Below are 24751 nucleotides of genomic sequence, written 5' to 3'. Positions count from 1 at the left end.
CTGACAAAACACCATGCTGACAAACAAGAAAATAGCTAAACAAATGTTCAAACTGTTGAGCTCTTGAATATGCAATCACATAAACTTACAGCGACCTAATCCACACTTGCTCCCTTAGAATAAAATCACAACCATGCTAACACCTCTGCACACAACCACACACGCAGATTCAACTATGCAGGAAAAGGGCGATGCAGTGGTGCATAGTGTGGCTGATCTCCATTAATATTTATGGGCTGCTTTGCAAGCGAGAAACACTGATAAGCTACAGTTTTGAAAATTAACAGCTGCTTTTTGAAACAAAAAAAAAAAAGGCATTAGAGCAAAAGAACCTGGCCAAATCAGAAAACTACTGCATGCTGAAAGAGGCACATGACTTCATTAAAGAAATATAAAATCATTTGTAAACATTATTTTTTTGAATACTTTCGGTAAACTTTTGAATAGTTATAGATATTGGGTTTTGTTGTTGGGTTTTGCAGTTGGCTGTAAAACACAGCTGGCTGTGTGCTGCACAGAGGGCCTTATTTAGGAGACCTACAATACTCTGCTGTGAATTAAACATTTTCTGGATGAAAGATGAATACTAGGTGAATTTCAGAATCCAGTCACAAGAGACACATGAGTAAATCTTCCTTGCCTGTTCACAGGTAAACTAAAAAAAAATAGTTATATAGTTTGGAATTTTTTTCTTGACCCTTCTTTTAACCAGGAAAAGTACTATGAGAGACTTTGAGAATTTTCAACACAGTCCTGGGCAAGAAACAGCAAAAATTGTGCTTCTAATATTTAAATCTAAATGATGTTTGAGATTAAACAAACAAACAAAAAAATCAAACATCAAACACAACAAGGGTATATTTTCTACGATCTCTACTTGTGAGCAATATCTTGCATTGCATTCGTTTATTTTTTCCATCATACTTCATTGGCGTTTTAATTGAGGAACTCATTGTATTATTTACCACAGTTGCTCATTTAAACTTCTGCTTTATGTGCAAAACATTACAGTGGTGGTAAATTACAGTCATATTCCATAAATTAGAATGTTTCTTCTGATGAGTCTGGTTTGTCAGATGAAAAGTACCTTTGGAAAAATAATAACCTTTAAGAAGGTATCAAAGCTACATTATGTAATTTTTACAAACATATGTTTTAAACATATTTTCTAAATCTGTCACTATGCTCTGACAGTATAATATGAGTCAGAGAATTTGTGAAAAAAACATCAAGCTTTTCCATCTCCTCCCTATGGTAGTGTTGTCATCTGAAGAAATGCACTGTGCTCCCTCGGAATCAACCAATCAGAGCCAGGAGGAGGGGCTTATGTTGTCAATCATTAAATTCAAGTTGGCTATCGATCTGCATATTATTGTATAAATGTTAATGAGTGTAAGGATAACCCGGCTAAAGGAGACAATAAAGGATTCCCACCATGTACAGAGCTTCTAAAAGAATGATCTATTCATGTCAAATGAAAGTAAAATCAGTGTTTCTACTATGAGATGTGAAATCAGTGAAAAGGGACGTTTTCCATCTTTCTCTTACAGAGAAAAAATAACAGGTTAAAGAGGACAAGTAGTCATTAACTTAGTTCAACTCTTTCATGTCCAGGTGTTCAAACTGATATGTATTTTTGATGAAATATATTGGCATTTATTCCCTATAAAACTATGCCCTAGTTTACTTTGTTGCTTTACAATTAAAGGCCTAGGCTCCACATTCAGCTAAGCATGAAAAAGAAAATCACTTTTGGGTTGAGTGAGAAACCAAACTAGCTTTGGGTGTTTTGATAGAAATGCATATATTGTGGGGGCTGCAGCCTGCAGAGTAAGCTGTTTATTCTTTCATTCCTAAGGACAACAATCTACATCTAGTCTAAAGGTCAAGAAACATTTTTATTGGAAGCATATTTAAAAAAAATGGAAATGGCTAAAACCCCAATCGGACAGGGAATCATGTTGTAATCATGGATAACTTATGGACTGTTGCCAAGTGGCTCACTGCTCTCTGTAACAATTTAAACAGAATCAGCAAAATGTTGAATTTTGAAAAGTCAGAATACTGCTTTGGATGTGATCACTGCAAAAGTCATCTCATCTGATATTGTTTAGTCCCTCTATCTACCCATCCAAACACAGAATTGTTCATTTCCTTTGTTTTATATTTAGTTACTTTATGTTGTGCCTGTTAATGGCGACGCAGTTCTGACTCAAATTCTATTGGGAATGACCTTCACAGCCAGTGGTTTCCAAACCTCTCCTTGTTTTTTTTTTCTTTTCAACAATTGTCTTAGCCCTACACATGTAAAAAAGAAATCGCTCATATACGAAAGGCATGATTAGCATATATATTGTGTTGACACAGTGGCAATATGCACCCTGTATTCCTTAATCTGTATTTTTTTTTTCTCAGTGTACAGCTCTCTATTTTAAGACTTTCCCTTCCTTCTTCCTGTCTGTCTTTGAAGTTTAGCAGCTCCAGGTTTTGTCGTTTTTATCCGTAGAACACGCTTCTGAAATTGTTTACAGTAAAAGCAAGACATGAAATACACTACATAACATATTTGTCTCTGATTTGCATTTTCCTACCCTGGATCTGAAAAAAATATTGAATTCTAATAATGATAATGTAAATAAAAAGAATTGAAAATGTAGTTGTGTTCTGTTTGCTGGGGATTTGCTTGAGAGGGATTTAGTGCTCACAGGAGACTTTGTTCTGTTTTCTTTCATTCATGGGATCCATTTACACTGTGGTGCCTCTTGCCAGCCATTCACATTTGCCATGGTAGCTGAACATAAACTCACAAGTACACACTTATACACACAAAGTGAGAATGTGTTAAGTTGCCTTGGTTATTGAATGAGTTTTTCATTGACTGTCTGTTACCATGGAAGTGAAAGGGTGCGAGGAGATGATCAGTGGAAAAACCAGGAGACGAGGAGAAAGTTGCAGGAGATTTTTTCAAAGAAGGGAAAACAACAACAGCCACAACAAAGGATTACAGAAAAAAAAACACAGGGGGAGAGAGTGGAGAAAAAAGGGAAGAAGAGAGGTGAAAAAACCATGATCACAATAGTGGAGCAACCAAATAGAAGAATGATGAGAGGAGACAAACTCAAATAAAAAGTGAAGAGGCAAAATATAAACGAAAAAGAATAAAATGGAAACGAGGATGACCAGAAAAGGAAAAGACATGATGTCAGAGGGCTGACATGGTAGGAAAAAGAGAGATAGGAATAGAAATATAAGGAAAGGGGAAAGGAAAAGCAGAAAATCAAAAAAGGAAAACAGATAAGTGATATATGGTAAAACACAACGATCCCCATTACATACACACACACACACACACACACACAGACATCAGCAGAGATCTCTCACTGAGAAAGTATTTTTTAACTCATCTCTGCTTAAAACATCCAGAGTTATCCCCTGAACAGGCAGTGAGAGGCAGCCTGTTCCTACCAGACAGATCTCCATTAAATGATGAACTAAACGAATGAATGAATAAATGAATGAATTGAACTGCAAGTCTAAATTAGCGTCACTCACTTTTTTGGCTGGACACATTCATTAGGAAGCCTCTGAACTCATTTATCTAACATTTTGAAAGGTGACATGGCTGATTCTGGCCATTTGTGATTCTTTGTGAAACGTTTTCAAGATGGTGTCCAACTAATGGCCTCTTTTACAACAGTTCTGTCTTGCCACTATGAACTGCTTCTTGGTAACCACAGGAGTCATCGGAACTCAATGGGATTCACACAGAACTTTTTATCTAAACTATGTCTTCAACATCTCCCATTCATGAGGTCAGTTAATAATCACACCTCTAATTTTTTCTGATTACACCAATCAACACCAGATGCTTCTAGTCTCCAGTCATTTATCCAGGACATTTTGCATGTCTTGCTTTTGTTTAAGCTTTAATTGTTAGCTTCAGCTACTCAAGAAGAACCTATGGGCCTTATTCCTTTGGAGGCACTCCCCTGTTATGTCCTACATGTGCTGTGGGCAACATAGGATTAGAACTGTGCAACATTTTTGAGAGATGGTTTAGCTGACATGATGCCTTAAAGGACAATCTGTTTGATCATAGTACTGGACACAACAGAACAGAAAAGATTACCTTGAACATTAGACATTCAATATTTTATATCCCTCTCTATCTTCAATAAGAGCAAGACAGTCTCTTTAAAGTCAGGGATCAATTTGCGTTTCAGCAGTCTCGTGGTGTCCTCCCCTGTCAAGAAAACTGGTATGAGGTTTGAGATCTATCCAGGTACACACAGAAAAAGGTGCATGAAGGCCTGAAGGAAATAAAGCAATCTTGTGTTTTGATTTATAATGATTGAGTGTTTTGATAATGATTAAGTTGAACATGGATGAACACAATAGGTAAAATGACTGTATGTAAGTAATCACTGAATGATTCTGAAGTGTACGAATCATGATCTGTAATAACATGACAACAATGAAATGATTAAGGTATGATGATTTATACTAAGTGAAAGAGGTGATTAATGCTTATGATTAATGCTTAATGGAAATCAGCACATAGTTTTTAATATTTGACTGTGTTTAAAAGTTAATCAGAGAAAAGCACATAGTTTTAATGTTAGGAGGAAAAGGAGAAAAAGGAGAAGGGGAACTTGTGAGTTCCTGCTGTCGCAAGCAGTTCTGAACAGATGGCCAGACGCACAGGATGGGTGGGGCGGTATGGTTGGCTAAGAACAACACGCTGAGGAAAGGACGGTACTTTCCATCCCAGCCAGCAGACAGGAGGGGCCGTACTCCCCATACACATACATGGCAGAGAACTGTATATAAGCAGACGGAAAAGGAGAAGTTCTTGTTCTTTGTCTGCGGCACCGAAGTAGAGCTAACAGAAGAAGCAGATCGAGGAAACAACAGCAGACCACACCCTGGAGCCACGGGAAAAGCTGAAGCTTCTTGCCGCCAAAGGGAGACAAGTTCCAATCGTCCAACCCGGGTTCCTGATTCGATCGTCGGTCTTGCCTCAACCCAAACATTGCAACGGACTTGGAGAAAAGACAAAGGTTCAGGAGGGATAAGGAGTTGGGTTTTCAAAACAATTGAACCCTCTCTACTTTGCTTCTATTCTAAAGAGGATTTTCCACACAAAGGACAAAGATTCAGACCAAGGTCTTCGGACGTTCCTGTTGCTAAAGATCCACCACCAACTGGGTATGAGTCGAACTTGCTTCCTAAAAAGCTATCTCAGAATCTGCGACATAGGTTAGGGAAAAGAGACAGTAGGGTATGATTGTACATGTTGATCTTATTACACTGCTCTTGAATTATATACAATTGATTATTGATTTGTATGTCACATATCCCTGCTTAAGCTTGCTTAATAAATTCATACTCTAAAATTCTAATGAGGTTGGTGGACATTGGAATTAATTGAGTCATTTACTCATTTTTCAGTTCTTTTAATAAAGGTAAAACTAATGTACATGGTTCTAATAAAGAGGAGGCTTCATAATTTCCTTTGGTGAGAGTAAAATAATGACCCAGGGACTTACATCCAAGTCACTAAATCTAGTCTAGTCGGTTCCAAGAGCTAGTTATATTTTAGAAAGCGAGCTACCGTTAACAGAAGTGGTTATTGGAATTATGCAGCTGTGAGGGCTACTCAGCTGATTGTTTCTTAACTGAAAAGGGTCGTAACTTCTGGATTGGAGGTAGTTAGAGCTAGACGAATCGCTTTCGACACCAGTTTAAATAGATTATCTCTTATAGATCTCTTTTAGGGTAATACCCAGGTCTTAGAGATTTTCCGGACCTGTTAGACAGAGAACTGGTCAGTAGTCAGCCCCGGAGGGTTGTGACGAGATGGGCGGGGCTAGCTATTGCAGGATAACGGACACCCCTTTGACTGCTCACCATTCTCTCATCTTGTAGTGATCTGACCCTAAACTGTCTCCATGGTAGTCTTGATATTTGTGTGAATGACTGGCTGGATTTTTCTACAACATAATTAAGATAGTTTAAACTTAAATACATTACTTGAAGTCAGAATACACAAGGTGTTTGTCAATTAAAGGGGAATCATGACAAACACTCAGTATAGCGGACCATCTTGATACATCCTCAATAGAAGAGAAAGATACATTAAAATTGACCAGAGAGGGTTAGAGAGCCAATAGGAATCCAAGAAAAAGAGAATTTTTGAAGAATTTTAGTTTTTAGGAGGCAAATCAAAACTCAAAGAATACTGTCTGCCCCAACAGGCACTGCACTCTGAGTACTAAAACAAATGTTTATTGTCAAATCAATCAGTGACAGAAGAAAAGAGCCACTGACAGTCAACATATACCAGGATTGACTACAAATTATTTTAATAACTAAAAAAGATTAGTTAAATAGGATTTAATTGACTCTCCTGTTACTAAACATGAGTTTGACAAAACCTTTGTGACAATATTGCATTTACTAATTGTTTTTAAATCTGTCTGTCTGAGTGATAAGGCTGTCACAGTTTGAACAGCAGATGTCACTAGTGAGAAATGAATGAACCACCGAGTAATGAACCTTTGGGCAAAGCAATGGGCTGGGAAGCTTCACTGCTTCATGAGGCTTCATTTGGCCATCACTAACAGAAAGAGCGAGAAAACAACGAAACTCACAGAAAAGTCATGCGACTATGCTCTCGTGCGCTCAACATGAACTTCAAAACGTGCTACTAGCTTTAGCCTCTCCAACTAGTAGCAGCGGGTCCTACTGCTACAGGCGAAGGTCTAAGGTTTGCAAAATAGCTCCTGTACATCATGCCCTGTCTGACACGCAGCTAAAATCCAGTCATCACCGAATAAAAGTTTCGACCAGGTTTGGCTGTCAGAGGGGAAATACTTTCCCCTGACTCTGAGCTTTGTAAGGAAATAAACCTGATAATTACAGAGAAAGATACAGTTGATAAAAATTGAAAGAGAAATGGAGACAGGTAAAGATGGATATTAAGAAGGATAAATAAATACAGTATAGAGGATGAATAAAACATTGTCAAGTTTTTCTTCCTTAGGAATGTTTTACGAATATGTAGACATATTCAGGAGGTTCAAGTACTTCTTTAGTAACTAGATAAGATAAGATAAGATAAGATAAGATAAGATTTATTGTCATTGTCATCAACAGATTACAACGAGATTGAGATTTGCTCAACTCGAGTTAAGATGCAGGTTATGTGTATATACATAATATACAAAGATAAAGAAATAAATAGTACAAAATGAGAAATAAATTTTAACAAAATGGTGTCAAGAGCAGAAGTTCTTATGCCTTTGAATTTAGTGCCATGATTGCCATCAGGTAAAAACTGTTTTTTAGGCGATTTGTCCTGGTTTTTATTGCTCTGTATCTCTTGCCTGATGGCAGCAGCTGGAAGAGACCATGGCCAGGGTGTGAAGAGTCATTTAAAATGTCCAAAACTTTCTTGTGGAGCCTGGAAGTGTAAATCTGTTCCATAGTGGGGAGGGGGCAGCCTATGGTTCTCTCTGCTGCCCTAACAACCCTCTGGAGCGCCTTCTTGTCCACAGATGTACTGCTGCCGTAGCTACTAAGTACATTTAGTGTATAATAATGGTTGTTACATTGATTACAGTAATCAACCATTCAACAGAAAGAACACTATTTTAAAAAGAAATCAGCAGCGCACCAATTGCAATTTTCTGGCCGATCACCAACTTGATTCTTCCTGCTGGACAGGAAGAGTATCAGTAAAGTGAAACAGTGTCTTTGAGAGTAATTTTACAAGTGGTTATTACAAAAGGTTTAATGTGTCGAACCTAAAGTTAGATAATATGACATGACACATATACTGTATGTATATGTTCTCATTTACAAAACTACTGTAGATGGGTCTCTTCAAACATTAAGCAGTTCTGACAGCTAACAGAAGCCAAAGTGAAAATAAAGACAGCAGGATCTTGCTCAACATCCTCATCAGTGCTGAAGCTGTATGACAGTATGTGCTTGACAGGCTTGCAAGTAGTGTTTTGGAGCTCAAGTTGCTAGTTGAAGCCCCTCAACTCATCTGTTTTCATGTCAGCATTGTTTGAATGTGGAAGACCTGCATGAGGTCCCGTCTGTCAGTCAAGGACTTAATAAACATGCATATGTGCATCACAAAAGAAAACCAAAAACCTGTGGCCATGTAAAGGAGGAGCTATATTTTGGAGAACTGAGTTTTCCCTGGTGTTTGTGTTCAAGTAAGAGTGTATAGTGAGCTGCCAGAGAATCTGTGTAAAAGGTGTGACAGACGATAGACTATGAGAGATTTGGAACTCTAGGACAAAAGAAAAAAGGAATTCTGAGAGGGGAGCAGATTGAGGTTGACAGACAACAGATGGATCTGTGTCTGATTTCTGTTAGCTTTACTAGAATGGAGAAACAACAAAAAGCAATTCATTCTGCTTTCAGTATTCATTTCACCTCAGCTCAGCTGGCATTTGTCCTTCTACTTTGTTCTTTCATATATGTAAACTTTATCCCCCCACTCAAACCCTGCCCACAGCCATTATGATGAGCTCATAAGAATCTATTGTGTAAATGTTTTCATGGCTTTCAGTACATCTAATACTACTTTGCACATTTGACTGGAATAGCCATGAAACTGTGTTGCAGACTCCTAAGTCACAGATACCTTCCCAGATAATGTAAGATGTTCACAACTAATGACATACCTGAAAAATATAACCTGATGATCTTGACAGAGGCATCTTATTCCTGTTTGATCATCTCATGATGAACTTTAGCAATAAGTCACCAATAAGCTATTTCAGTTCAGAAACAATCTAATCATGGATTCTTTTCAAGAAGACACAGTGTCTATTTATTTCAATGAAGCGGTTTTCCTTCCAACGCCTTGAGCGAAGAATGGGCAACTGTCTACTCCAGATGATACACCAAGAGCAACGCAATTAACTGGCCATTGGATTTGTTCATCAGAACAGGCCACAGTAAGATGTTGTGCCTGGACAGTGAAACATAGTTTGATAGAAACTATTTAAACTAGTTTTTTTATTGTCTTTTATTTTGTTTTGATGCTTTGCCATGTTGGCCTGGGGTTGGGATAGAGTGAGGCAGACCTGCGGTACTGGTAATTAAAATTTTATTTCAATGAGTGGTTTGAGCACTGAGTCTGATAGTGCAACTTTGTTCTATTTCAACTTTTCTTCCCCATTCTCTCTTAAAATTAAGGGTGGACTGATTTATCGTGGCGATTTTCTTAATTTTGGGAGATCAGCGATATCCCGATACTTACATGTGAAGCTGATCTTATCTACCTCAGCAAAATCTAAATATCAGCCACTGTCCTCTTCTGCTCAATAGTGAGCGGTTTGACTGACAGACATGGACTAACAGACATCAGGTCATGTCTGCATGTTTGCAGTTAACAACAGTCACCCCACTGTTGCCAACTCAGCAACTTTTTTGCTAAAATGAGTGACATTTCTGACAAAAATTTTATCGGTCAAAATCTGAATTGGTGGGTCAGGATTTTTAAAGATTGGTAATCAGAGATCAGCCAAATAACTGCAATCGGTGCAACCCTACTTAAAATATGTCTGCATCCTTCCAGTTTCTTACATCATTGTCCCTAGTGGGGTCAGGAGGGGTGTTGGTGCCTCCAGCGAGACATTTCAGGCGAGAGGAGGGGTCACCCTGAACAGGTCGCTAGTCCATCACAGGGCAACACAGAGACAGACGGGACAAACAACCATGCACACATACCTTAGGGAAATTTAGAGAGACCAATTAACCTGACAGTCATGTTTCTGGACTGTGGGAGGAAGCCAGAGTATTGCGATAAACGATCATATTGTTTGAAGATCATTTTAAACTGATGTAATGGTAATGATATAATAATGCAAGCACATCCTCGAAAAATAAATACACTTTTTTTAAAAAGACACTTAACACTGGAACTGGTAAACAAAACAACCAAAGATAAAAATAAAATGGACTCTCAGTTTCCGTTAACAAAAAATGCACTTGAATAAAAACTAAACAACATGAAACCAAAGTAAAAATAAAAACAAAATTCAACCAAAAGAGTACAGATTATGAAGTCTGTATACTATATTGCCCTTTAATAACCATTAGATTTAGATAGAGAAGATGGGCATATCCAACTACCTGATTCAATAGTTCACTCCTCCCTTATAAGGAAATGATGAAGGAAGCGGTCAGAGCACCGGAGCGATCAGAGCACTGGAGTGGTCAGAGCACCGGAGCGGTCAGAGCACCGGAGTTGAGCCTTTTTTCATCCAGTGTCATCAGTAGGAAGAGAAAAAGGCAGGAAGAAACAATAAAGCTGACAAATTAAAATTAGGTAGATAATTATCATTTATCATGCGATTAATTGAGTTATTGTTTATCGCGACAGGCCTATACATGTAATAAAGTTGATGAATATAATTTAAGATTGGTTAAACAACTCCATAACCACCACCAACATAAATATGTAAGGAGCATAAAATATCCAGATATCCATTTATTACATGAATCCAAACTATTGGTTATTTCTGTTACATGTTTCAACAGCGTCCTGTAGTACACCGTTGCCTTTAAAGTACCTTGTTGTTTGGGTCTTCGCAGGCTTTTGATTGGTAGTAACACACATGTGGTGTGAATGACTGGGGTGAGAGCTGCTGGATGCTCTGTCTGTCTCTTCCATCCACTCTCTTGTTTACTGTGTCCTGCTGCGATGTCTGGCCATACAGAGAGGAGAGAAGATAGACATACTCTCTTTTTTCTTGCCTCCTGCTTCTTTCAATCCTCCTCGTTTTGTCTTTTTTGAAAAAAAAAAAACTATGCTAACTAAAATCCTAAGATGCAAAGCACCACACAAACTAAACAGTGATGAATTCAAACATCAAAGTCATTTTAAAGAGGGGTTTTAACAATTCTAGAGACTACACCTGTGAGCAAATCATTCTTTTTAGGTTAATTCTATTTAATCATAATTTTGTGGTAGACTTTGGTAATCTATTTTAAGGCAGTTTAAAGTACCAGTACTGTCCTCTTCTGCTCCTCTCCAACCAAATGTCCAAAGAACCTTTTTGTTCAGACATGAGGACTGCATGATTTCTCTTATCTTTCTGATGACATGTCCGCTCACACAGATGTTTAAACTCAAACCAAGGTTAGTGGGATTATCAACATCTCAAACACAAGGCTCCCTTCCAAAACTCTGTTCTTTAATTCGTCGGAGAGGAAAGAATGGTGAAAGGTCTTAATAGAAATTAGCTGAAAAAACTTGCATTGAGTAAACAGAAATGACTTCTTTGTGTTCCCAACTCTATCCCATTTGTACAATGAGATTAAATTGCCACAACGGAAGGTGTATTAAAAACAGAAACAAGATACATATAATAACAATTTCACAATTTAACTTATAAAATGAGTGAAAATGCTCTGAAATATAGGGAATAAATAATAAAACCCATACATCAAATTCTAAGTTTGAACTACTAAACTAAGCTTAAACACTTAACTAAAGGTTGCGCATTGATTTATATTGAGTGTAGGGCTGTAACAATTCCTCGATTGATTCGAGTACCTCAATTATTAAAATTGCTAGAGGAAAATTTATCTGCCTCGAAAAGTTTTGTTTAATTATTTAGTGCACCATGTTCCACTCGAGACGTTATTTGTGATGCGCAGCGCTCTCACTCCTGCCTCTGAGTTGTTGACAAAAGCTAAGTGCTAGCGGCATAACGTCCAGATTTTTGCCCTGTTTCGCAGGACCAATAAACATCCTTAAAATGACTAGCATGATGCCTGGAGTACGGCAGCCTTTCTTCTCCCAGAGCTGCTGGTTCAGAGCGATCGCCGTGGAAGATCGCGGTGGGAGTATTTATGCAGGTGAGCGGATAGATTGAACATTGCGGGTGGCTGCGCTGTAGCTGATGTTTAAGTGTAGCTTCACGGACAAACTGTAAAGTTAATGTCATTTCCTCCCGGTCTCAACAAATGGATAGCGGAGCGCATAGTGGCGGTACTTAGCTGGTAGATGTTTCTGTGTGTGACGAACAAAGCTGTCGAATCCCGTCACTAATGTTGACACAAAAGCTATAAATGTCTGGGTAAGGTGATAGTTCATTTCTTAAATTGACTGAAGATGAATGCATGAACTAAAAGCTGGAGTATAGACATTTTTATAAGCGTTTGTGAGCCATTTAATTATTAAAATTAATGTAATTTCAGATTTGTGTACAACTTTTCTTCAGGTTAACTTAGAAAGAGAGTTATTGTTACATGTTAATTTTCTAAACTACAGAAAAGTTATTGTTAGGGAAGCTCATATATGAAAAATTGGACTGAGGTTGATATTTGATAGTAACACTAAGTTACATTTACCAATATTTTATTTCAGGATTTTTTTTTAATCCAATTACTCTATTAATCATGAGAATAATTGATAGAACACTGGATTACTAAAATATTTGTTTACAACAGCCCTACATGAGTGTATGAATACGTGCCAGTGTGATGGTACATGCACCACTTTGTGTGGTCAGTATTACTGGGAAATGGTGTGTAGATGCTGTCCATTTATCTTTTATGGTAATCACTTCTTGCTCTGGGCAACGGTTTGAATATGGATGCCAAAATAAAACAGAGCCAGGCATTCTTTGTTTGTACGGTCCAATTTATAAATTTATCCATAACCGAATTCCCAGTTCTGTTTGAATCTCATCCTGAAACCCTGATGGGATGTATCCTTCTCTTTCTTATTTGAGAACCTTGATTCTGCTGGATGAAGCCAGTAAAGGAGATACTACTTTGATTGTATTTTTCACTTTCTTTAACACAGAAAGTACTGCTGGATCAGTTCTTCTGTGGTTTTGTGTCAGTTGTTTCAGGATTTGACTGAAAAGTTTTCGGGGTTATCGGGTTGTGATGGGGGACCATTGGAAAGAGTCTGTGGCTTCAATATGGGATCAGTGAAGCTCTCTTTGTTTTGTCTTTAATGCAGCCGTTCATCGGACATGCATGGCTACATGAATGAAATAAGAGGGTTGATTTAATAGTTTAAATTTATTTAAACTATTAGATTTTAATAGACAGAGAATCAATTTAAAACAGTTTTCCTCCAAACTACCACAGCCAGCAAACAGCGTGGGCCCAACACAGTGAGCCAGGTTCTGGTCCTGCTGGATGTTTCTTCCTGTTTAAGGGGAGTTTTCTGTTCTGCATGCTCAGTGTGAAAGATTTCTGCAGTCAGTGACTTAATGAAATTTGCTGGGTTTTCCTAAATGTTTTAACCTACCGTATTTGAATCATGAACTAAATTGACTCCATTGTTGGATAACTAGAGTCAATTTAGAATATGTCTGTAATATTGGATTAGATAAAATTATTTATTTTTTCAATGTGTCTTAACACAACATGTGATTTGAGCTGGTGCTATTTAAATAAACTGAATTCTGTTCAGAACCAGGTCAGACTGGATTACAAACTCTGAGAACGGACTAATTCTGCATGCTAACTGAACCAGGTACACTCCCATATTCACATCCACATTCACATTGTTTCTCTGTCTATGAATTAAAGAGTTAAACTGTTTTTGGAAATCTGTATGTTTGTCTTAAAACATTTGCAAGAAAAAATTTTAAAAGTTTGAAATCTTAATGTCTAAGATCTTGTTTGGGCGATCTCTTTTAGTCATGTTGAATCATTTTGTTGGGGGAAAATATCAATGCTTTTTTTTCTTTCTTTTTTAGAATAACACATTTTTAGGTTTTTTTTTTACCGGTTACTGGTGAACAAAAAGAATTAGAATGGGGACAATTTTGATCTGTCCCCATGACTTGTCGAACAGTTTGAATTACTAGATAAACAGATGAATCTGAAAAAAAGACAAAACAGAAACAGAAGAGCAGAATGGGAGCTTGTGAAGGTGTGTTAGTGTGTGACAGACTTACTGTCTTGAGTGTGTCCGCGCATCATTTGTACATGTTCAGGGCAACTTGAGCAAGTCCTTTTTATGACTGTGTTCTGCATGTTGTGTGTGTGCGGGGGGGGGGGTGGGCGTGTGTGTGTGTGTGTGTGTGTGTGTGTGTGTGTGTGCGTGTGTGTGTGTGTGTGTGTGACATACTGCAGAATGCTTCTACCTGTAAATGTCAGCCAGTTGTTCTCAGGGATGACAGCTAAGAAATCAGCGGTAAATCAGGCTGGAAGCCTCCTAAAGAGGTGATTAATAAACATGTCATCTATGCGTGGATGCATCTGTGAGTGTAAAGAGGTGTGTGTGTGGGGGGGTGCATGTGTGTGTGTTTGGGTCTGCTGACATGGACCCCATTTACTTTAAGACAGAAGTAGGTGAGTGATGAATAAAGAATAAAGATATCTGAAAAACATGGACAGAATAACATGGTAGAATGGAGTATTAGTAAGTTGTGTTGATTTAAATAGAAACAGAAAGTAGCTTCAAACTGCTGCATTCAAAAGGGGACAGGTTGTCTCTAGTCTCTAAAACAAAGGGGATTTTTTCTCTTACCCAGTTCTAAGAAAAAACAGAGACTTACTCTGTTTTTGCATACGTCTACCTTTCTGTCTGCAGACTCCACAATCCAACTGTGCTCCATTATTCCAGAGCCAGGATGCCGCTTCCTCTTTGTCGTTGTTAAAATAAAAAGAGAAATGGTAAAGCTTCGCCCTTCATCACACTTAGCCCGGCGACCGTGCTGCTCTCTAATGGAACTTCATCCATTTCAAATGACAGAATCCATTATGGCTGCATGCACTGCTCTTCAGCACAAGTGTTGCATGCACTGGATTTATTCTAGTTATTTGCAGATAATGTGTGCAAACTAAACTGAGCCACATTTTTTTCTCATGCACATGCTTAGCTTGAGGTGGGGTGGTGGATGTAAGACACTTAGAGAAAATCTACAAATACATTTATAAAGAGCTCTTGTATGATTATTATAGTTTGTGTAACAACTTGCTTGTTTTTATTTATTTAGAATTTTTCTTTAAACCAAGCTCTGGGTTCTTATTGTGGCTGATGCATTGTCTAATGCTTACGTAATGTTTAAAATACCACCATTAAAATACCAGATAAAATACAATTTTTATTCTAGATATTTATTATTATTTTATATTATGGGACCCAAAACAGGACTATGTATAACACTTCTTCCCTGGACCCCCTGTATTTTCAGGGGCCCGGGGCCACAGCTGTCTATGAAAACCTAAAATACGCGAATATTTGCCATTTCTACAAATGGGGCCGTATTATGTGTTTTCCAGCCACATAAAACCATTTTATAGTAAAATCTAGTAATTATATTACCTTCAGTTGTTATGAAAATGCTGTATATAGCAAATATGACTTAAAATAAATTTGACTTTGTGATTTACTCCCTGGGCTGCAGCATGCATTAATACACACGTCTTCCACTTTTAGGGGTACAGCACCATTGAAAATAGATGGCATTTTTGGACTACCTTCGTAAACTCCAGACAACAGTGTGTCAATGAGCATTATGTCTAGGTGTTTGACCTTCTCAAGCTTCACTTTCTTTTAAATAATTTTGAAAAACTATGGGAATTGAGAGATTTTCTGTGAATATTTTAAAGTTACATTCCACAGAAATCTGTGAATACTGAGAGGTGTTTAGTAACATAAGAACATGATTTTAGGAGCAAGCCTTTATAGAGTACATTGTTGAAAACCACAAAAATTTCAAGGAATCACAGAATGAGTATCTGACTTTCTTATAATTGTTGAATTGAGGAACTATCTACTTGTTATCTGGATTTAATGAAATGTCATCAGAAAATGTAAAGCTAAATGTTTCATTAAAAAAAATTGAACAGGTGTCCTATTAAAACTGTTGGGAAGTACCAGTTAACCCAATTCACCTCCCCATCACCCATCAGGGAGCTTAGAATGAGAATATTGACCATGGAAACAAACAAAAAAAATCTAAATAATTTATTTTCTCCTTTAAATGGAGGGCTACTTCTCTGTGATAGACTAGTGTAAAATAAGAACAGCTTTTCAGGCATCCTGCAATGTGCCACAGTAGTTTAATGTTGTCAGCAGACAGGGTTTGTTACAGAGCAGTAACATACATTCAGAATGACATTTTGATTAGCCAATCATATTTTGATTTGTAGTTCACATGTATTCTGCACCCCTCCAAAGTATTGTTGTTGACCTAATAAAGCTGATCTTGGTAACAGATCTTTGTCAGTGGAAATGGCCTCAGCTGTTAGGAGCCAGTTTATTGGTGCAGCTCGGCATTCACTGAGAGCTGTCAGTTTCTATTGGTCGATAGCTGTGAATACCTGACGACATCAGTTGTCTCTATGCTTCTTATGACTTGTTGTCTGTATTTTGTAGATATTTCAACCATCACTTCTGCTGTGGCCATGTACCAGCTTTTAGGTTTCTGTTGTTAGAAAAGATGAGTTTGTTTTCAGATACTCCAGACATCTGCATGTCTGTAGACTCTCCCCAGCAGAAGAATTGATAAACTGTAACTCTGGTTTTAAAGTTTTTGCACTGACTAGCAATCAGTTTTAGAATTAATTTTAAAATTTTGATCTACACCGTCACAGCTTTATGTGATTAAACTTTGTGCTTAATTCATAAAGAAATAAGTCATTTTATTGCATTTTATTTAATTCTGCACTGAAGGAAAACTGAGAGGTTGAACCTGAACCAGAACATGAGCACTAACTGTGGACAGCTGTTTCTGTCAGTGGTGTGTATTGGGTGTGTATAGCTGTTGCAGAGGGTGGACATTTGACCCTGCCCTGGAAGTACTTGAACAGTCTCATAACAAACAACGTGGTTACACCAAATAAACACTGATGTGTATTCTTGTATTTTATTGGTATATGGGGGTGTGTGTATGTGTGGCAGTGTCGCTCCCCACTAAACTGACACATTTTCAATCACACGGTTTATTCTGTGGAAATTGTTGAGAGCGAGAAAAAAGACCAGATTTCTGCAGTTCTATGGGCTACAATAGGACAAGCCAGGATTAGGTTTTTTTTTTTTTTTTTTTACTTTGTGCGAATGTGTGTGTGCGTGCCTATGCGTGTGAAACCGTATGTGTATGTATTCCCAGACAATGCCCTGGTAGCCAATTTGTAATAAATAGTCAGCCTTGAAAAATGGCCCAGATCTCCCCTTCGCTGTCTGCAATTTAGCTCTGCCTGCACCCGGCAATACCCATTGTGCTGCCTCCCACCACTGCCATTTTGGCTTGATGGAGTGTGTGTTTAGATCTAGTGTGTCTGCGTGTGCATTTCAGTGTGCTTTTACCTATAAGTCAGTCTTTGGATGTGTGTCGATGTGCACAAACCAGTGACATTGTTTATTCACAGGTTATTGAATTTCTGCTTGTGTATCTTTGCCTGTGTCATTATGTGACTGTGTTTGTGTGTGTGTGGTATCGCATTGAAATTGTTTGCCCAAGTCTTTATCCTGTGAATGTAGTAGTTAATGTGGCACAGAACAGGTCTGTCAAAATTAGAGAAAGGTGCACAATCCAAATGAAAACCAAGAAAAAGTTGAGGAAGTAGCAAAAGGGATGATTGAACAAGAAAGGGGAAAAAAGACAAAATCAGAATGAAAAATAATTTTTTTTTTAAATCTATGTATACGTGTACACGAAAACAAATGATGGCAATAAGGATTAATGAGAACACAGATTATGGTTAACAGAACAGAAAGATGAGTTTATAAAAGTTAGGTAGAGTGACAGAGGAAGATGAAAGAGGAAATAATTTGCTGGAGAGATAGAGATACAGAGGCAATAGGCAATGTAAGTGATGCAAGAAATGTTAGAAAAGGAGGGAAGAACAGAGTGGGGAAAAAGGAAAGAGAAAAAAACAATGGGGAATGGGGACAAGAGAGGAAGAGATCATGGAAAGAAAAAAAGTCACTGTAGAAAGAAAAAAAGAGAGCCAGAGAAATGGAGTAGGAGTGTGATGTTGCTGAAACAAATAATTGACGTGATGAGTGACCTTATGAACCTCATTCTTTCTCTGGAGATTGATTGTTTTACCAAAGGTCTCACTTCTGTTAATAGCAGACACAGCAGGGTGGAGAGGTCAGCTGTGAGTGTGGGTTTGTGTGACGGAAACTTCATTTAATAAAGAAAAAACAGGATCATTTCTTTCTGTTCTTTGAAATAAAAGGAATCTGACCTACAGTCAATTCATTTACATGAAAAGGAAAATATTGGTGAGTCTATAATATATAATATAGTATATGCAGCTCTGAAAAAAATTAAGAGACCACTTAAAATGATCAGTTTCTCTGATTTTACTTTTTATAGGTACATGTTTGAGTAAAATGAACATTGTTCTTTTATTCTATGAACTACTGACAACATGTCTCTGAAATTCCATGTAAAAATTTTGTAGTTATTTGTAGAAAATGGTCAAAATGATTAAAAAGATGACCTCAAATAATGCAAAGAAAACAAACTCATATTCATTTAGAAACAACAATACTAATGTTTTAACTCAGGAAGAGTTCAGAAATCAATATTTGGAAGAATAGCCATGAGGTTTTCAATGGGGTTCAGTGCAGTGGTCCCTTAATATTCTCCATAGCTGGATATGATCATTGTAAAAATGATCATATAAAACTGTACAACTATTCCCATAGTAGTGCAGCGTTGGGAACAATTGCCCATAGCTAGGGTATAGTTAGGTGATGTGGAGGTGACATTTTCCACAATTCATGGTTCCATCGATTGTAAGATGTAATCAAAGTAGCAAAGACCTTCAGACTATCACCATGTTTGTCGGAATGATTCTCCTTTGATGAAAAGCGGTGTTAGAAATAGTTCACAAACTGTTCCACTTTTGTTTTCTTAGTCCACAGAATATTTTGCCAGAAACCTTGAGGATTGTCACCATGTTCAAAAGTGAGACGGGTCAAAGGTGTTTGACGGGTGTTTGGTCAGCAGTGGTTTTAGGATTTTTCGGATGCCCATGGATGTCAGTCTGTTTTTTATATCTGAATCATGACCCCTGACCTTCAGTGAGGTGAAGGTCAGGGGTCAAGAACAATGACAACAAGAACAATGATGTTCTTGTTGTTTTTCAACCCCAGGATAAAACAATGCCACTCTTGGATTACTGATTGACAGCAGTTAAGATAGAGCAAAAATCGAGTGGATGGAATGGGGAGGTTTTGTGCTTTGAAACCATTGTTTTCATGTTTCGCTGTGATGTATTTTTCCTGGAATAAATGTAAAATAAGCCACACAACTCAGAGCTGTAACTGGAGAGGTCTAAGGTCATGCTTTACCTCTGTAACTGGAGAGGTAAAGCATGTGTTGGTGCTTCAGACTGAGGGCAGGAACCAAGTCTTGCTTGAAACGGAAACCACCATCTCCACAAAGCTTTTCTACACAGGAAAAATGCAGTGCTGTAAAATTTTCTGGTATATGGCTGCACTGAATATGTTGATCTATTGACCTCATTTGCCCAAATTAGATGATCCTGATTGTCTCTTGAATCGGCTTTGCTTCATAATCCGTTCAAGGCTTGAAGTAAATGATGTTTTTCCCTTATCCTCAACTTTCTAAATGATCTACTTAGAAACAGCACTGTGTGAACAGCCAGCTGCTTTAGCGATGACTTTCTCTGGCTTACATTCTTTAACTCTCTATTGGCTTGGCGCAGGCTGAGCAGGAGCGCAGCAAATGTCAAAGTCAGGCAGCGGGGGTGTGGGGTTGTACCTTTAGATCCTGAAAGCATAAAAAACACCTGGTAAAAGCACACACAGGGTCAGGTGCGACCCTGCCGGACCGCGCACAGAGTAAAAAACTTGTGTGGTCCAAATGACCCCATCTCTTAAGACCAAGGCAGGGTTAAAAAAGAAGTAAAAAAAATTTAATGTCCAGCATACATTTTTCAATCTGTATGCTGGACAGCTGTTAAGTCACCAGTCTTCACTAAGATGATTTAAGCCACAACATGACATTTGTTTATTGTTTATTAGAGTGGATCCCCTGTATTTGAAGGGGTTAGCAGCCACGACCATCCACAAACAACTGAAGTTTATGAATACTTAAAACCTTTTCTAAAAATGCTTATAACTACCTATTATATAGTTCAGATACAAAATATACCTTAATATGCATTAAAACACACATTGGAAACATTGTTGGTTCTACTACAGAAGTTAACATCTGCAGTTTCTTATCTCCGCTCTTGGTGGGACAGCCAATCAGTGCCAAGGAAAATGAATGCGGCTTCTGGATTGACTGCTTTGCAAATGCTAACCAATAGCATGTCAAGTAGCATTGTGCCTTGCTGTTTCAGCTTCTCAAGCTGCATTTTCTGCAGAATTCTTTAGATGAGCTCAACAAAAAAAATCTGCAAGTAGTAAAATTACTAACCAACAATTTTAGTTACATTCCAGAGAGAAACCTGCAAATAGTTTAATGTGGGAATTCTGAACTGTGAATAGTTAAGTTCCCTGTGGCTCTGTTTGATTTAAATTGATACATTTATGTGTAAAGAATAAAAAATTACAGTTTTAATGTACCTAGGAAAGTAAGCAATGGAATCTGTCTGTCATTTACTATTATTTAAATAATTCCTGCTGCTGCTCCATGGATTAACCATTGTCATGATCCAGAATCCTTTTTCCAAATAGCCACAGTCTTATTTTTACTGCTTTTAAAAACATTTTTAACAGATATGTTCCCTAAACATGCATCAAATCAAAAAGCAATCCAATTTCTAGACTTTATCTGGGTCATTTAATCTGGAAAGCAGCTCTTTGTGTTCTGCTGTTGCTGTAAACTGAAACAGGTTATGCCGGTGCTGCCCTCACTTCAACCTCTGACAGGAACAATAGTGGGCAGCTCGCCTCAGTAAACTGTTTTACAGTAATACATGTCCACAAAACAAGAACAACATTATCAATGGTTTCATGGTGCGCTACACAGTTCAGCTAATGTTCTCCTGGAAGCTGACACTGCTTCACTGTTTCTCTTTTTTCTTTCCTCTCCCTCTCTAGCCTCTCTTGCTCTGCCTCCGTTTCGTAGTTTTTCTTCTCTTCTCTCTTTTATTTTTCTGACTTCTCCTGTGTTCTTTTTTTTCAGTATGAGAAATCCACATCAACATGGGTTTTGACAGCCTGTCTTTGGTGGGTGTGTAAAATTTGAATAATTCTCTGTGTATAGACTCTGGGGCGGCTTTGTGTTTTGTATTTGACTGCGTCGCTTTGCCTTCCTGTCAAATCCCAGCCAGCACCATTTAGCATTGCTATAAATATATAAACGGAGAAATAAAGCAGCTAAACTGCAGTTGTATCTGTTTATTCCTGAATATTTTACAAACCTTGAGCTGTTTAGTCGACCAGTGGATAAAGAAAAAGATGTCTTTTTCCTGCTGGTTTTTTTTTTACTGCTAGGTGACATTTAATCACTGAACGTTTAGCATGATGTTGAGACGCTGTTGGTTCCTAACAAGCCAAGTTAGGTTGAAATTTTGTGCCGATTTATCTGAATCACAATCAACTTTATTTGCCAAGTTTGCAGGAATAAACAAGGAATTTCACTCTGGTTTTCATCACTGTCAATCAAAGAACAGTCACAAAACAACAAGCTACAATATAAAACAAACTAGGGCTGTCAATGCAATTAATCTAAAACGTTTTAACGCCTTAATATTACATAATGCAGATTTATTCATTTTCACATAAAAGCCTCTCTCCTGCTAAGGGTTACCTAGTCCACAGCCGCGCTTTACACGGTTAACCACAGTTTTGTACAAAATTCATAATTGCAGAGTTACAAATGTGAGAGAAAAGATGAACGAGGAGTTAGACTGGTGGGCTCAGCGGCAACACTGAGGTTAGAGCCGCGCCACACATACAGTGGCTTTAAGCCTCATGCGGCCGTTCTGAGTTTGAATCCCGTTGGTTCCTTGCTGAATGTATTTCCCCCTTTTCTCTGCCCCCTTTAGATTAGTGTCAAATAAAGGCCACTAGTGGCAAAAAGTAGTTAAAAAACAACAAAAATAACAGTCATGTACGTTTGGATAAAACCAAGATAGTATGTATCTTATCCACTTATTGCGATGATGAATCATTGTTCCACCAAAGGAGCATAATCAGTTTACATTTCATTTGTAAATTGTGTTTGAAACAAATGACTTCTTTTAAACCGTCCTTAAACCTAGAAAACTGAGATGTTTGGTTTGAGACATTAAAGCATTTTCTTTAATAGTTTTGAGAATGTGCAATTTTACATTTCAAGCTTACAAAATTTAGCAAAGCGATTAATCTAAATTTACCACAACTGGAGTTGATTAGTCTGATAAATTATTTTAATCGATTGACAGCACAAAGAAACACATCTAGTAAAAAAGGACTAGAATAGTAAGAACAGACTACAGTAGGACAGTATAAGGGTGTGTGAGTGTGTGCAGCCTTTTTGTTGGCTTAGATTCCTCAAGGCTTTTTCTTAAAATTTTTTGTACATCTTGCATAAATTATCACAGAGATATTGTATTTTTTTTGGTGAAACATTTCTTTGAACAGAAAATTTTGAACATTATTTTTTAGATGGAGAGTTTATTTTTCATAATAGATACTGTGTCTATAATCATTGGATTTTCTATTCCATTGAGCTAAAAATGCCCATTTTTCAATTAGTTTCTGATATGACAACATCAAATTGTTAATACTGTTTAAAAAAATACTTTCATGTATAGTACTTCAATTTCCTGAGGGAGTCTTCCCAAAGGATCAATAAAGTACAAGTCTAAGTCTAAGTCTAGTATGTGCCTGCCAGTGGTACTTGTACTTCACTTTGTATTAGATTAATACATGTATTCTTAATATCTATTCTCCTTTTCCCCTTTTACAATGGTGCTGATATTTTGTCCTGTTTATTTTCTCCTCACTCTCTCTACTTTTCCTGGTTCTGTGTCCTAAGGCTGTCGTTTAAGAACTTTTCCACGCTTTATCTTTGTGTGTGTTTCACAGTGACCCCTACTGGGAGCGGCCGTCTAATGCAGGCAGCTGCTCGAACGCCCGGCCCAAGACCCTTCACCTGGCCGGCCAGCAGCATACCTCCTCACCATGGTAACGTTGGCGTCAGCTCCTCAGTAGCTGTAGAATTAGCAGTGGTAGATTTTGTGTTTGTGTTATGCATCAATCAAGAGCAAATGATGAATGATAACTGGGATTAGGTTGTTTTCTGCTTAGTTTAAGTCTCTCTTTTTTGGGGCGTCAGCATTTTTTATGATACCGGGCCATCACGGTTGAAAATATTTATAGAGTTGGTTGCATAATTAGTTTTCAAAAGTCCTCCATAACCTGAATGTGTTCTAGAAAAATGCTGTGTTTTTCTGAAAACCCAAAGTCAACTTATCCATTTAAAGTTGTCCATTAAATGCCCTGGTTTAGTCAGAAATTTAAAATCCAACACCTTTGCTTGGCTTAGAGTTAAGGTTTTATTGTCTCCTACTAATATTAACCTAACGGTAGTTAATAAATGGATAAAAATAATTGTCCTGAAAACATTAATGCTCACTTTTTGCCAGTATTCAAACCTTAAAGGATTTGTTTAATTTATAGTTGCTTAGAGATAAAAACAGAAGACCAAAGTTTTTTTTATTATCATGTAACAAATTGATATATTGGATTTAACAAAACCGTAAACTGTCAGTCAATGAGTTTAAAATCAGCGGTTTTGTGCACTCATTAAAATGATTCACCAACATGTTTTTTTATTAAAGATAGTGTAGTTAAAAAAAGTCAAGAATTCAATTCTTCTTTGGTAACGAGTACAGTCTGAATTTATACTAGTCTAAATTTAGAGTCTGTGTAAAATAAAGCGGTTTTCAGAGATTATCTTAACATACTGTATGTGCACAGTGGTGAAAGAATAAAGGAAAATATGGAATAAAACCCACTAAAGTTGGTAAAATATTTCTTTACATGTGAGAATATTATCTTTTGTTCCACTTTTAATTATCGAGCAACTGACAAGTAAGTGTGAACATATGTCATCATATTTATTTGATCATTTTCATAATAAATTTTAGTTATTGAGGGTAAATAAAAACAAAACTGACAGATTGATCAGAAATGTTGTTGTTGCTCTTTTCTCAATTGTTTGTCCCACGAGAACATCAATATCAGAATATCAGTCAGTTTGGAAATATGATTAAATGCAGTTACTATGTGTATGCCTTGGTATGTGTATTTTTTAACGTCTACATATTTACATGAAAACGTGTTTCTCAATATGTACTGGTGTTCTGTACTGATTTCAGAAATCTGTCATCCCTCTGCAGATCATCATCCTCACTTTTGCTGGAAAAAAATAGATTTGACCCTAGGAAGTGAACTCATGCCTGGTGCATTGTATAAAATATTTACTTTTTGTGTCCATGTTAGATTACAGTACTAGAGAAAAAAGGGGATTTGTGACAGAATTTGGCAGAGCTGAGAGGTGACAGCAGTCAGTAGCTCCTAATTCAGTAAACCTAAGCATGTGAAGGTCACTCTAGAGCAGGAACTGCACAGATAAAAATAATGACCAAGTGAACAACTTCCAGGCACTACAATTAAACTCCAGATGCAGGTTTTAACAGTCAGGTAAATTAATGCCTAAATCACTGGTGTGAGTCATGATTCACTAACAAAAGATAAAAAATAAAACAACAAACTATTACTCATGCCCCCTTTTCAGAAAACAGGGTTAATAAGCTCTGAGTT

The 24751-nt window shown here is 37.4% G+C and overlaps 1 protein-coding gene across 3 annotated transcripts in view; it reads left to right on the top strand.

Annotated features, from left to right (window-relative positions):
- npas3 (neuronal PAS domain protein 3) overlaps window positions 1-24751 on the top strand; it is a 281452-nt gene that overhangs the window by 46544 nt on the left and 210157 nt on the right. For 2 of the 3 annotated variants that reach the window (XM_028035528.1, XM_028035529.1), the window contains exon 2: window positions 23012-23110. The exons of the other annotated variant lie outside the window; for it this stretch is intronic. In XM_028035528.1, coding sequence (XP_027891329.1) covers window positions 23012-23110 — 99 coding nt within the window. The remainder of the gene's footprint in view (window positions 1-23011; window positions 23111-24751) is intronic. 3 annotated transcript variants of the gene reach the window in all.

Source organism: Xiphophorus couchianus, chromosome 13, assembly GCF_001444195.1.
Source record: "Xiphophorus couchianus chromosome 13, X_couchianus-1.0, whole genome shotgun sequence".
NCBI lineage: Eukaryota > Metazoa > Chordata > Actinopteri > Cyprinodontiformes > Poeciliidae > Xiphophorus > Xiphophorus couchianus.
Note: the sequence above shows the minus strand (reverse complement) of the source record. Positions and strands in the feature narration are given on the sequence as shown.